The sequence below is a fragment of the Camelus ferus genome, chromosome 15 (assembly GCF_009834535.1).
Source record: "Camelus ferus isolate YT-003-E chromosome 15, BCGSAC_Cfer_1.0, whole genome shotgun sequence".
Taxonomy (NCBI): Eukaryota; Metazoa; Chordata; class Mammalia; order Artiodactyla; family Camelidae; genus Camelus; species Camelus ferus.
Genome location: NC_045710.1, coordinates 17,412,534 through 17,425,999, shown reverse-complemented (window position 1 = coordinate 17,425,999; position 13,466 = coordinate 17,412,534). Strand labels below are relative to the sequence as shown.

The window sequence follows — 13,466 nt, the reverse complement described above, 5'->3', positions numbered from 1 at the left end:
CCCCTTCTAACTGGAGCCATGCATACCAGATGCAGAAGCTTCAAGACGCTAACTTCTTAAGCTAACTCAGCTAGTGCTCGGGGCCCTCTTTGCCTGGGTGCCTGTGATTTTAGGTTTGGGCAAGCGTCTAGCAGCTGGCTTTGATTATGAAAAACATCTTCTGGTGCTGAGTTGGAGTCTCCTCAAGAGATTTCTTGGTGCCCATTTAATTTCTAGTGCATGTCTCCCTTGCAGGGATAAAATAACTTTCTCCAAATTTTGACTTCCCTGCTCCCTTTTGTAATTCCTTGGCTTTACTGAAATCATTCTCGCCGTTGCACCAGATCTGCAGACTGAGAAGCACTTACCCAATCCTAAGACTTCCTACACACATGTTCAGTAGAGATGGTCTGCACGGATGGATCCAATTTAAATAGAATCATTGCAACAGCTTTTAGATTTATGTATTCAGGGCAAAGAGCAGAGGCTTCTGACCACAGTTACTCATGATGAGGCACAGAAAAAGGAAGCGAAGAGACCCATTAAAAGACAGAGTAGCTGAGGAGAACAGGACTGAGGAGAGAAGAACTCGGAAGTGTTTATTTCATCTTCATTGTGCTTCGTGCTTCAGTCTAGAGGTGCCTTCTGAGAACTGAGAGTTAGCAAGGGCCTGCTCTGAGCACCGTCACTGTGAGACTCTGAAAGACAGAGACCATATCTTACCTTCATGTAAGAAGCACTAAACAAACCTGTGTGGAACTAATGAGGCACTGAGGTCAAGAATTCTCTTTGAAAAGCCATTTAGAGTCGTGGAGCAGTTTGCAGTTTACTAGGGGGAAGGGGATGCATGTGCATCCTTGCAAAGAACCACAAAGCAGCCCAAAAGCTCCAAAAGTAGAAGACAGGGAACTAAATAAGAGAATCTGTGTTCAGGTGGAGTTGTCAGTTTCTAGCAAGTTCTTAAAAGCAGTGGTTCTCAAATGAGCAGGATTCAGAATCAGCTGAAAGGCTCAGGAAACAGTGCTACTCACAACCCGGAGGGTTTTGACTTCGTAGGTGGCGAGAGGTGGGGGGTGGGCAGTTTGCATCTCAGGCAGTATTCCAAGTGCTTCTGCTGCTGCTGGTCTGTGTTCCCCACTTTGAGAACTACTGGCATAGAGAACTGTACCTAAACACACATGGATATGTGAATGGTCAAACAGAACCATCATTGGGCTTTTGAGTCATGGTTGAGCTGCTGCTTTCAGTTTACCCTAAATAGGGATGTGACCTGGGGCGAGTCAGGGCTGCCTAGGCCTTTTTCATGTATAAAAGGGGAAGTTGGACAAGATGGTTTATAAGATTCTTTCCTTCTGACTCTAGAAGTTCGCGTTTAATGAACTGGATGGGGCAGAGGCCCGCCGTTTGCTCGATCCAGTTGATGGTGCTCAGATGATGGTCGGAGCCTTGGATCTCTGAACCCCTGGGCCTGGCCTGGTTTGCCCCATTCTATCATTTTTTTCCAAATGTTTGTGGTGATGGGCGTTAATCTCTTTCCTTTTTCCCTCTGCCTTTTTTCGTCTTCAACACCTGTAGGAGGAAGAGCAAAAGCAGGCAGTAAGTGAACGTCACAATTCTCCTCCTGACTCTGCTCTCTTTGCATGCTCTTCTTTTCTTCATGTAACTGTCACATACTTCCTCCTCCCCTCGCCGCACCAAGACCCTCTCTGCGGAATCAGTTGTGTGTAAAACCCTCAGCAGTTCTCTCCATGGTGTTGTAAAATGTCCTACAAGGCCATGTCATGTTTACCTAGTCGAGCATGTTCTTATTTGAAACCAGAGCTTGTTGAATTTGTTTTCAGAGAACACATCCCTTGTGTTTATTTAAATATGCATGATTAGCCGGGCGACAATTGCATTTTCCTGCGCTTACCTTCTCTGCTGCTTTGTGTTTAGAGTGACTTTCATTGCTTGAAATAATTTTCAGGGTGGTGGGGGTGACCTCAGGGCTGAATACTATGTCGAGAATGACTGTGCATGAAGATGAGTAGTTCTTTTGACAATTTTAATGTCCTTTAGTCTCCAACAGGCTTCTGGGTGCTCCAGCTCCAGTAGCCTTCTTACCAAAGTTACCAATGAAAACTGAGTGACTGATTATGCTGTAAGTGACTTCCTGTTCAGAGCCAACTCCAAAGGGAGCTCTGGTTTTTCCAAGCTGCATGGTGTTTAGGGAAGGTTTATGTTTGTTTGTATTTTTCCTGATAGCCACTAACCCACACAGGAAAATCAGTTGAGGGCCTAGCCACACTAGTAACACCATATGTTTATATAACGTAGTAAGATTTTCAAAGCATACCCTTTTTACACAAACTAAAGCTGATTTTTAAGTTACCTCAGGGCTTTTTTTAAAAGAGAGAAATATGAAATGTGTAATCCAAAAAATGTACTCATTTCTTATTCAAAAAGCAAATGTATGCATGTTTTAGATTAAGAAGAGGAATAGAAAACATTCTTCTTACTATTATTTCCATTTAGGAGAGCAATGGAATCATAAGGTAAAGGAGGGAGGAAAGGAAGGAGAGGTAGGTAATGAGAGGAAGAGGCAGGAAAAGAGTGAAGGAGAGAGACTGTCAGAAAGAGGGAGAGAAGACAGAGTATGGTGTCAGGGAAGGCCACCAACCCATCAATCTCGATGGCTTTAATGCAACCAAAATGTGTGTTTTTGTCTTTGCTTTATTTGGCTTTGTTTCCTCATTCACACATAATTTATTACTTTGATCTTATGGTATTTTTGTATCAATAGGTACATTCACATGGGCAGAGCAGGGGAAGACCAGGATGGAAAGTCAAGCCCAGCCATTAAATGCTTCTACCAGGAAGTGACACACATCACTTCTGCTCCATTTCATTGGCCAAAGCAGGTCACATGACCCCACTTAACTTCAGGGGGGAGGGGAAGTATAATCCTCCAGTTTGCTTGGAAGAAGTAGAGAAGCAGATGCTGGTAGTGCCCACCACAGTGGGAGGCTGAGTGAGGTTGTGTTGGTGGGGAGGAGAGAAAACTTCTGTTCTTCCTGCTCCGTTCTCCCACTCCTTTCCTGATGGTCTCGTCCACTTGCCGTTGACCATACCCCTCCTGCAGATCAGGGCATCCTCACCTGTCATTGCTGGCACTGATGTCCCCCTCTTTTTCTTCACCTCTCTACATCCCAGAGATGTGCTTTACAGCTAAAACCACTTTCTGGGAACCTCCTCTAGCAGTCCACCCAGACTCGCATCTCCTGATCCCTCTCTGAACGTGCCGGCTCAGAGCAAGGAATGTAATCGGGAACAGCCCACTCCTTCCCCGAGAACTCCTTTCAGAACAGGGCAGACATTACGGATATTTATTTTAATGCCAGCAGTAGCACTCCCAATAGACACTTCATTTTTTTTTTTAATTTTGTGGATTCCTGTGTAATCCAAGAACCAGAAATGATCACTGCTGGCATATTATTTCTCATGTCAATTTAAAGCTGATCTTGAGCAGACAGGGAATTGAATAACAAGGTTCCCGCCAGTGACCTTTGATTGTGTGTGAGACCATCCTTACAAAACGGGAAGCTGGACTCAGGGCTCTGAAGCCGGCCACTGTCAAGCCATTCATGTGCGTGTATTAGAAGTTCTCTGGCTGAGGATCTAAGCTCATGTTCTAGTCCTCACTGTCCCAGGGGACTGTCTGTAGCATGAATCAGTACAGATTGTTTTTTCCTCATCTTTCCCCACTATGGTGTGAGGTTAGACATTCTGCTCTGTGGATATAGGTAGAAATTTCCTCTCTCCACGTCACAGGTTTAAACTGGACCCACCTATGGCTCAGCAGTGAGGCTCAGATTTAAACCTAATGGCTTTCCATAGCTCAACAGCATTTTTAACATGTACTGCTAGGACTGTAAAGCTTTAGAACTTGAACTTCTGTTTTAATCTATTATCATTACTGAGTGAGGCACCAAAAGGTATTTAACACAGAGCTAAGTTGTAACCCTTTCTTCCCCCTGACAGCTTCTGGCTGGTATAGTTTAATTTCTTCCCTATCAAAATGTATTACCCTATATGGGTCATAAAATAATCGTTAAAGAGTTTTTTTTTTTCTTTTTGTTGTTTATCTCTATTGGCTTTTTTTTTTTTTTTTGAGTTACAGTCCGTTTACAATGTTGTGTCAATTTCTGGTGTACAGCACAATTTTTCAGTCATAATGAAGAATTTACCAGCATGCTTCCCCAAACTGACTCTCTAAATCCATTATAGAGAACTTTTTATGTAGTCCGTCTTCTTCATTCCCTTTTAGGGGTTAATTTTGGCTGTGGTGGAATTTGAAGAGAGAAGTGGGTAACTGTGACTTTAACTGTGACTTCAGGGGCTACGGCTCTACCTTCAGCCTTGGCCACTTTTCCAGTGTTTTGAGTGACATTAGTACCTCAACTGATCATTCTTCTGTCTTTCGTCTCTCTCTCCCTCCTGCCCCTTCTGCTTTCTCAGATCCAAGGGTTATAATTAAGGGTAGAACTGCTTGGCTATTTCAGATAAGACTTCACTGAGTGACTGTTCAACCCACCATATACCCTACAGTTTAACAGGCTCAGGAATTAGATTGTATCGGTTGAGTCAGGGTTAATCAGGCCCCTGATAATCATCAGACTGTAATTAAAGGGCCTCGTCTGCCTTTGTCACTACTGCATCCCTTCCCTGCTAGCCCAGTGCCTGCCACGTGATAGTCAATGAATAGCTGCTGAATGAAAACTGGTACTAACCAAATTCACAAGATTTTGACTTAAAAAACAGTGTGAATTCATAAGTTTATTACTTGTAAGGGACATAACTGGTTCAAGTACCTATACCAGTGATTTTGTTCAAGGTACCCCTGTGTAATAGTTAGATCCAGTCAAGAGACTAAGTGATGGTTTAGAAATGTCCTTTCTAGTAAGGAATCAGAAAAACAAGAGAACGGGAAGAGCAAGCTCATACACTAGTGTTATTATTAACTCTGTTACTATTTTTGTCTAGAGAACAGATACTGATTATGAAGAGTAAAATCATCCTCCCTTTTTTTTTTTTTTTTGGCTCAGACACTCTATAAAATGCAGGATATCTGTAGTTATCTGTATCATTTGGAAATATTTTGAGCATTGCTCAGTAAGAAGCCAATGCCTACAATCAGGAACGTGGCTGCAGGACTTGCCAGCATGTTACAGAGGGGCGCACTAGGGCAACAACAGACTGAGGACCCGCTAGCCGTGGTGTTAACTGTTGAGCTGTGGGCTGCTGCATCAGGTCAGACAATATCCCAATCCTAGTGTGGAGGGATCTCAATGTACAGATTTATTCTAGGGACACTTCCATTTTACCGCGAGACTCAACATACCATAAAATTGCACTGCTGGATTGCTAACCCCAAATAAAATGAGCTATCCAAGGCAAGGGGTGCAGTTTATTCATGAAGGGTGTATTTCTTTAAACATATCTCTGGTTCTTCCTCTTAGACAATCATTACTTTTTATGTACAGATCAATGTCAGACTTAGATTGTAACTGTACACAGCGCTATATAAGGATAGGTTGGCCTTGACTCAGATTAGTAGGGTAGTGGTCCAGAGGGTAATATAGGTGTTACTCTGAAAATTATGTAATTAGAGGAATCTTGGGGATTCCACTAAGAGAACATGGCCGCTCTTGGGGTTTCTCTTTTTACTTTAGTCAGTTGGGATATCAAGTGGCATCTTGCCCCAATGCCCTTTCTGATTTCCAGAACCAAACAAATACCCCACCATGACTACACCAAAGAAAGCACGATGAGGGCTGGCTCTCAAGAGCCCCCATCTCTGACCACGGCTTCACCAAATATGCCTTAACGGAAGGGCACTCAATATTTAGTTAACCACGCTTGACCCATGAGGACTCCAAGAAACCACATGAATATTTACTTTGTAAGTTTACGAGAAAGTACTTAAAAAAAAATAACCCTACACAACAAATGAAAACCTCCGCTTTGTCCACTAAAGAGATTATTGGGGAACCCCTTGATGTGCTCATGGGTCATTGTGCCTCTTGGTTGACTTAACCTTTGGATGCATTCTCATCGGGAAGTGATTCCCTGCCTCTCTAAAATCTTCTGGACTCCCTTATCCCTGCCGTACTCTGAATAGAAGCCTGAGTCTACTTCCTGAAAGGCGAAGGATTGCCATTTATTTATATCTTCAGCAGTGTCTTACTACGTATGTTCAAGGCAGTGAGCTTGGCCTTTTGGAGGATAAAAAGAGAAATCCTACACAAATTCCACCCTCAGATAGTATGGAAGTTATTTCATGGTTGGCATGATGCCCTAAATACAGAAACACAAGCCTGGTCAGTCACATCCGAGCCTTAGGCACCACTGCTCCCCTCCCAAGTTTGCAAGCTGCACTGATGTTTTTCATAAACAAAGATCAGTGTGCTGTACTCTGTGACTATGCCCCAAACCTTCAGCCTGGGCCCGGTCCTAGTCTCTATACATAGACTCTCGGCCCATGCTGGCTGCCCACAGATGGCCCCGTGAAAGTCTGCAAAGGATGCTCATTCATCAGTCTTGGCTCCTGTACTCACTGCAGGGACCTGGCATCTTGTTGGGGGTTTTTGGTCGGTTGTTTTGTCTGTTTTCCCAAAAAGAGGAAATATCATTATAACATTGAAAACAGGTACTTATATTTCACTGCCCCAAAACTCCTTGAGTACCTACAGGAAATTTATAGTCTAAGGAAATGGGGGGAAATAGCGTTTGTGTCTTTTTTCCATACCTCCAATATTTTTCATCTCTCTCATCAATCACAAGCTGAGAGATTTCCTTACCTGCTTGTTTATTTCCCTCCTGTACTGTATTTCTGCCTTTGCCTCTCCTGACCAGAGTGCATACAACATATGAAAACTATATGCCAGAGTCTCTGGAGAATTTCACCTTGCACTGGAGGAATATTGGGATTCCTAGGACACAGTGTCTTCCCCTAGAAAACTCCAGTCCGGGTCTCAGCAACACGTCAATAGAAAAGAAGATGGCTTCTCAGCCTTGAGCCCGGGAATGTGGGAAATGACTGAAAAAGTGAAACTGGGGAGATGATGTGGGACACAGGAAGGAGACTTTGATCTGATTTGAATAAATGGCGTTACAAAGAATACGTAGGTGGTCAAGCTTTTTGTCTGGTCTATTAGATATTTAAGGATATGCAACTGGAATTTTACTGGGGAAACAGGGCTAGCAGTGTAGATTTGGAAGTCTTCAACGTAAAATTAAGGTTGAAACCATGAATATGAGCCTTAGGGAAACCCTGTAGTAGACTAAAAGAAGAAAGGGGAGGGGTAGGATTGTGGGTTCTCATAAAAAGCCAGGAAGTTTCAAGAAAAAAGTTAGTAAGACAGTTAGACAAGGATTTGACAATAAGGAAGTTATCAGCAACCTTGGAAAGGAAATTCTCAGTATGGTGGTGTGTAGACAGCTCTGAAAAACAGTTTTTATCTTGTTCAACCTCCTCACCCCCATTGGTTTCACTGCAACAAAGGAAGGAGTTAAATCTTCAGTCTGCCTTATTGAGTTATGTGTGAATGGATTGCTCTTCCGACTCACAGACTCTTGTTGACAAAACCTCATTTCTTCTGTCTCAACATGTATATAACCTTTACAAACCTCAGTTTTCTCACCTATAAACTTCCAATCCACAATTCTTTGATCTTTCATCTCTGTTACCCATCAGAATATTGGGGAAAAGCTATAAACCAAGAAGGGTCTACAGAAAGCCATCTGGGTTCATTTGACTGGTGTCTCCATTTGTGACTTTGATACCCTCTGGCCCTCCCTTTATTGTCTGGACTTTCTAACCAACTCCTTCCCCAGGGGTTATTCATGCCAACCTTCTACTTCCCACTTTTCTAGACAAAAGAAAGCATCCTAAGGAAACAGTATCAGCTGCTCCATGGTACCCTCTCCTTTGGCTTATCTCTGGAATTCTTGGCGACGCCTCCCACAGGAAGAGGATTCCCTACCCTCTCTTTCTGTTAGACCTCAGTCAGCATCTTCACTTGGCATTGCCGTTGGATCTGTGACCCTCCACTTGGAGAGCATTCAAGGCATTTCCTTGAATCCTGATGCTGTACCAATCTCTAGGGTTTTATAGCTGCCCTCAGGCTGGTTCCAATGTTCCACATCAACAGCGATGCTGAGGTAGGGAGCTTCCTGGCCTGGAGTCCTTAAGCGAAATGAGCACCTGCTTAGTTTCAGCCAAAGAAGCATGTTATAAAGTTACGGTAGACTCCTTTATGCTCTTCTCCATTTGCTGCTGATCATAATTTGGCAAGTAAAATTACTCTTATTTGGAGCTGCAATATAGATGCCCAATGCTTCAAAAAAAAAAAAAGAAAGAAAGGAGAAGAAAAAATATAGATGCATGTTTTATAAAATTGGAGGCAATGCAGAAAGATAGGTAACTGCAGCTAAAGTGGTACCTTTAATAAGAATCCATGCCAACTCACTACTGCTCTGTAAAGCTGGCTAAGCATAAACCCTTCCATGCTTTCAGTATTATGTATTCTTATTAACTTAAATATATGTAACATTCACTGTGTATTCACTGCTTTCACATTTCAAATTTCAACTCCTGTATTTAACCAGTTCGGGCCTCGGAAAACCAAGAGAGAATCTAAGAGACTCTCAGGCCTGTAGCTACCCCCGGGATATCTCCCAAATGTGCAGAAGATTATCAGAGTTTATTCTTGGGCCCCTTGAAGTTTCTAACCTGATGTGAGACTACTGGTGGCCTGCCCTTCCTTCTACAGCAGCTCCCCATTGGAAAAAGAAGCCCTGGACAGGCCACCCTCTCTAGGACCTTGTAACTCTGTCCCCCTCAGCCAGGTTTCTCATCCTCAGCACTATGGACATTTGAGGTCAGATAACTTTTTGTATGTGTGTGTGTGGTTAGGTAAAGGACTTGTAGTATGTTTAGCAGCGTCCTTGATCTCTGCCTACTGAATTGCAGTGGTAGCCCCCTCCCCACTCCAACCAAGTCCCTAGCAGGTGAAATTATCTGTGGTTAAGAAGCTCTGCCCTGAGCCCAGAGAACCTGTCTCTGTGATACCATTCTCAGCATCCCTTATTCTGAGGTTTAGCTATGGGATGGATGGTAAAGAATCCCCAGTCACCTTCCCCCACAAATCACCCCCTTGTCCCTATTTCCTGCTTCTGTTAATGTCATTGCCAGCACTCCCTACGCGCATGCTCCCTTCCAATCCTCTGCTCTTCCCACTCAGTTGTCGAAGCCTGGTCTCTTTTTCCTCCAAAACCTTGCTTGTATCTCTCTCCTCTAATTCTTCTCGCCATTCTTCATTCCAGCCTCCGTCGTCTGTCACCTGGTCTGTTGGAAGAGCCTGCACATAGGTCTCCTTGACTCCTGTCTCTTGCTTCTCTGCCCCTCCCTCACGTTGCCCCAGAGCCAGATTCTGATCAGACCAGACACCGTTCCCTCCTCGGAAGCCTTCACTGGCTCCCTCTGCCATTGCCTATAGCAGGGGTCAGCAAGCTTTTTCTTGGAAGGTTAGATAGTAAATATGTTAGGCTTTGTGAACAGAATCAAAGATATTATGTAAGGACTTACATAACCATTTAAAATAAGACCACTAAAAAACGTAAAAACCATTCTTAGCTCACAGACTGGAAAAAAGCAGGTGGCGAGCAGGATTCGGCCGTGGGCTGTAGTCTGCCTGTCTAGGGCCTAGTAATAGACTTGACCATTTATTCCAGGCTCCGGGTGACTGGCCCACACTCTTCTGTGCCACCACTTGTCTTCTGTGCTCCCTGTGTAGTAGCATTGCCACACGCTCTTTGTGCCCCACAGCTTCCTCTCGTGGTGCCTCTGCTCCTGCCCCTTCCTCACCTGGATTGCCCTCCCCAAGTCTCTTCTGCCTGTTGAAATTATACCCCTCAAGACACTCTCAGATGCCACCTCTTCTGTGAAACCTTACCCCGTTCCAGAAGGTCAGAGTGAAACCCTCTGGGATCCATGCCCCTTTCCCTTTGTCCCTCCGCTGCGACACGGACTTCCTCCTTTGGATGCTGCCGGCACACCTGCCGAACTGCCTGGGAGGCTGTGAGCCGGCTGAGCATGGAGACCTGGCCCCTTCTCACCCCTTCTGTGCCCCATTCACAGTGAAGCGTGGCAGGTAGCACTGCATTGAGCCCGTATGAGAAGCAGTTTATGTGCATCTTGACCAACCTGTGAAGTTATTATTATCTCCCCTTCAGATATGAAAAATCTGAGATACAGAGAGGTTTAAGTAAGTTGCCCAAGATCACACAGTAGTAAATGGCAGAGCTGGAATCCAAACAAGGTCTACCTGACTGCAGAGCTTGACCCCTAAGCAGCATATTATATGGAACAGGGACCCGACATGGAGTGGTGGTGCTGGGTCAGCGCCACATCTCACTGTGCAAGTTTCTCCTACTTAGTAGCATTTCAGTTTGACTCATTGCACTTTAAAATACCATTGATAGGTTCTGGCTGCCAGCCTGATCAATGATTTAGCCATCTGAGTGACGACCATGCTCTCCTGGAATCCTGTCCTCGTTTGGTTTCTAATATGCAGTCTGAGTATTGGGTCTTCGTTTGACAGGGATCTTTCCCTTGAAGAGGCTTTGAAATCCTCCAGTGAGAACTAATGGGATACCATTTTCAAATAGAGCTGGGCAAACTAGGAGGAACAAACAGAAAGAAGGTAATTCTGGTCTCGGAATTTATGAGCTTCCCTATCTAAAAGTTTAAATTTCAACTTTCTTTTGATCTTTGGGTTTATGGTGAGTTTTAATAGATTGTTCTTTTGAGACAGTCTCAGGAACTTAATACACTTCCCTCCTTCTGCTAAGAAAGATAACTGGACTCCTTGCCCCACCCCACCCCCTGTCAGCCTTGGGTAAGTTTTGTCTTCTACATAATTCAGTATAACTTGAATGGGGGCAGAATCATGAAGACTGAGAACTATAAGCTTCTACCCATTGCCAACAATGTGATCACCCAACACCCAGCAGTCCTGCCATCACTCTTTCCCGTCTGTAGCAGCCAACCCCACAAGCCACTGCAGGGAGTGATAGGTGAGGGGAAAGCCCTGAGTTTCCTGAAGTGATGTGGGAACAGACAGATGTCAACCCTCTGTGGTGGGACCTCATGGTAGACTTTTTGGTGGCCCCCTTCCTCCCAAGAGACATACGTGATAGATAAATGTGTATTAACGGTGGCGAGAGAAGCGAGACCTCATACCACTCTTTGGCGTTTCTCTCTGGTGTTTAGAAGCCAAGTTCATCCTTAAAAGCTACACGGCACTGAAGCTTGCAAGTGGACACCTCGGCAAGGGAGGCAGGTCTCCAGGCGTGTTCTTTACCTGTTTCTTATTCACCCTGGAGGGAACCAGACTGCTGCTTCACTCACTGCCACGTGACTGCCTTTCTCTTGTGTGCTCTCTTCCATCCCTGGGCCTGACTCCCAGCAGTCTTAACTCTTGTCATGTTAGGCAATTATTTTCAAATCTTGCAGCAGGACAGACAGTGCAGTGTCAGATAACCTTCTCTCCCTCTTTTTCCTTGCACATTTGATGAGACAGCTGCATTTTCCTAGCAGAGTCACCATCAGCACCAGTTGAAAGTAGTCTCAATTTGGTGTTTTGTTTTTTTTTTTACCTTCTCTTGAAGAAAATAATGTACGAAGTCCATTGTGTATATATCCCAGTTCTCTGCACACTCACAGTGGCTGCAGACTTGCACTTCCCCTTTCTCCCAATGTTGTTTTCTTGGTTTTGTTGTTGTTTTTCTGAGTGGGCCTATGAAAATTGGCAGCAAAGAGGCCAGTTTGTTTAATTTAAATACACTGCAGCAAAAGGAAGGTAGTTGTCCACACAGGCCATCTGCTACCTGGCAGGTATCCACGAGTCAGAGAGAGAAATGGAGAATAAAGTGTCTCCTTCTGTTACCATGATAACCACTTAGCTCAGAGTTTCCTCTGGAGGGGTGTGTGTGTGGAGGGGGTGCAGTTAACAGTGCCCTGGAGAGGGCATTAACTCCCCAAATCAGGCTTTTTGTCATAAGCCTCTCTGGGCTTGATTACCCGGCGATAACATGTATCAAGGAGATTTTTTAAAAATCTCATACCTGTTCCATAAGGAAAAAGAAGAGAAGGAAATAGTCTTTACGGAGCCCCTACCGTGTGCCAGGCACCCAGCTGGGGAGGCCTGAGCAGTGCACGTCTCCCTGCTGCAGACAGTGCCTTTCTCCCTGTGCGGCTGTGCCCTCGGCCACAGCGTGTGAGTCCCTGTCCCTGCTCAGTGTCCTCAAGTCACCTCCTCTGGCATTCACTGTACCTGTCTTGGCTCCAGTATTAGATTTGCGCTCTAGACAAAAGACTGAGTCGTGATCACCGTACTCTCCTTTCTCACATTTCTGACTCGTGTTGGAAATTAATCTGCATTGCTATCGAAAATCATGTTTGGCCTCAGCAGTGAGAAGTCTCGACTGATCCACATTCCTTCTGACCTCAGAAGCATGGTGCCAGGGTCCCAGTGTGCTTCGGTTTCTCCCAGCAGTTTAAGGCAATTAGAAGACCCAGGTACCAGTCTTAGCCTTGCTCCTAATTTCTTTGTGACCTTGTGTCCTCTCTCGGCCTCAGTCTTCTCAGGTATATTTATGAATGTTGGACCAGAACAGAGGCTGTTTTCCTGGGGTAACAAACCCTCTGAAATTATAAGCATAATTTCTGAGCTGTTTTCTTGAAACACGATACATAGCTTTCTCAGGTTCGCAGAGTCTCTCAGAGTCTCGCTGAGTTAGAAGAAGTGAAGGGCCAGCAGACAAGAGAGCTTCTCAGATTAATAACATTCTCTAGCTCTGTCTTTCCAACAGAATTGTTTCCAACTACAAGGGACCTCTGTACTCACAGAACCTGAGTTACAGGGCATTTATTGTGTCCAGTTGTTGGTTAGACACATGATTGGCCTGTGCTTTATCCAAGCCTTTGTTACAGGCTGTGCTACAGCAAGGTCCCACTGTCCTCGCATCGGGAAACCTCAAAACCTCAAAAGCTTCCCCAGCTTCTCCAGACTAACCACCCCTCTCCTGGCAGCTGTTTGAAACCCGAGGCACACGATTGCTTTTTACCCTCATTGTCCCCATCCCCCAGAGCCACTTAACTGGTCCCTCCACCTTTGCTGATTTCTGTGTGATTCTAAGGTTCCCCGGAATCTCTAGGTTCCAACGATGATGCTCCCCGACTCCCCCCACCCCCAGCCTCCTACAGGGTCGCTTATTCTAGATTGGTTTGCTTACAGTGGCGTGTTCGGCGGTGTCCCCGGGGAGGGCCTGCCTCTCTGAACATACTTTTGTATGTTTTGTGGCCTTGAGGCAGGATGCAGTTGCTCAGCACAGGGCTCCTGTCTGCGCTGCCTTCGGCATGTCCATCCAGCACAGACCTGTCA

General features: G+C 45.0%; 1 protein-coding gene and 1 long non-coding RNA gene across 15 annotated transcripts in view; one reads left to right on the top strand and one right to left on the bottom strand.

Annotated features, from left to right (window-relative positions):
• Positions 1–13,466, top strand: part of DTNB (dystrobrevin beta) — a 214,536-nt gene that overhangs the window by 182,123 nt on the left and 18,947 nt on the right. For 12 of the 14 annotated variants that reach the window (XR_004326183.1, XR_004326184.1, XM_032497159.1 and 9 more), the window contains exon 16: positions 1,555–1,575. The exons of the other annotated variants lie outside the window; for them this stretch is intronic. Coding sequence is in view for 10 of the 12 variants with exons in the window: in XM_032497159.1 (XP_032353050.1) it covers positions 1,555–1,575 (21 nt within the window). In the remaining 2 variants the exon portion in view is untranslated. The remainder of the gene's footprint in view (positions 1–1,554; positions 1,576–13,466) is intronic. 14 annotated transcript variants of the gene reach the window in all.
• On the bottom strand, positions 7,572–13,335 carry LOC116668916. Its single transcript, XR_004326187.1, has 3 exons — positions 13,101–13,335; positions 12,419–12,422; positions 7,572–7,582 (listed from the first exon to the last, which is right to left on the bottom strand). It is a non-coding gene; the product is annotated as an uncharacterized LOC116668916 (long non-coding RNA).